Source organism: Microtus ochrogaster, linkage group LG8 (genome assembly GCF_000317375.1).
Source record: "Microtus ochrogaster isolate Prairie Vole_2 linkage group LG8, MicOch1.0, whole genome shotgun sequence".
Taxonomy (NCBI): domain Eukaryota; kingdom Metazoa; phylum Chordata; class Mammalia; order Rodentia; family Cricetidae; genus Microtus; species Microtus ochrogaster.
Genome location: NC_022033.1, coordinates 21201839 through 21202865, shown reverse-complemented (window position 1 = coordinate 21202865; position 1027 = coordinate 21201839). Strand labels below are relative to the sequence as shown.

The following is a 1027-nucleotide window of genomic DNA, read 5'->3' as shown; positions in this document are numbered from 1 at the left end:
GACAGTTGTGAGCTGCCATGTGGGTGCTGGGAATTGAACCCAGGTCCTCTGGAAGAGCAGTCAGTGGTCTTAACCACTGGGCTATCTCTCCAGCCCCGACAACTTTCAACAATGGATTTGCATTCTTCCAAGGGAAGTGTGGATAGAAACGAGATAATCAGTTCGTGCAGCAAGAGCACTTACATTTACCCACTAAGCCTTCTTGCCAGCACATTCTGCTAATATTCTTGCTTGGAAAGAGCATTCGAATAAGAGTTGACACTGCATGACAATCAAAGACCTGAGGAATGGCTCCCCAAATCTTTCCACAGCTGTTCCTTCTCACTACCCAGGTCTTTGTGTTCCTGTCCAAACATGAAACCACTACAGACCTTCTCTCAAAACTCTAGCAAGGTTCCTGCTCCCAACGTCACTATCCTACTTGCTGATTTCCTGGTTCATTGCTAGCTGAGATTGAATTTTCTCTGAATTATCTCCTCTAATACAAACGTGCAAGAGGGATGTGACTCTTTGATCACTATATCCCCTTCCTCATCATCAAAAAAAGCCTGGTACAAGCCAAGGATGGCAGCTCACACCTGTAATCCCAGCATTTGGAAAGTAGAAGTAAAAGAACTGCCAAAAGGTTGAGTCTAGTCTGAACTACAGATACCCTATCTCAAGAAAGCAAAAATAAATAATAAGTGTGTGCTGGCACATAGGTGTTGAACAAATGTTTACTGTGTAAACAATGGCTTAATTATAATCAAGTTTAAGCTCAGTTATAAGTAAGGACACAAAGAGAATTGCTCTTACTCTTCTGAATCTTCAACAAAACATTTCTGTAGAGTTCCATCACTTTCCAGCTTGTCTGTAAAACGTTTCAATTCTTCAGAGAGAGAAGACGCTAGAAAGGATAAATTTATGTTAGAAAATAAAAGACTACAGATGTTCACAATGAGCTCATGACAAAGATATTAAGGCGCTCCTAAGGCTAGGGTCCCATATCCCATTCTCGTCCTCTCATTCAAGAAAACAGTCATGTGCC

At 41.7% G+C, this 1027-nt stretch overlaps 1 protein-coding gene across 3 annotated transcripts in view; it reads right to left on the bottom strand.

Moving 5' to 3' along the window:
- Nucleotides 1–1027, bottom strand: part of Dsn1 (DSN1 homolog, MIS12 kinetochore complex component) — a 12634-nt gene that overhangs the window by 5162 nt on the left and 6445 nt on the right. For all 3 annotated transcript variants that reach the window (XM_026787204.1, XM_026787205.1, XM_013352098.2), the window contains one exon: nucleotides 796–886. In XM_026787204.1, coding sequence (XP_026643005.1) covers nucleotides 796–886 — 91 coding nt within the window. The remainder of the gene's footprint in view (nucleotides 1–795; nucleotides 887–1027) is intronic.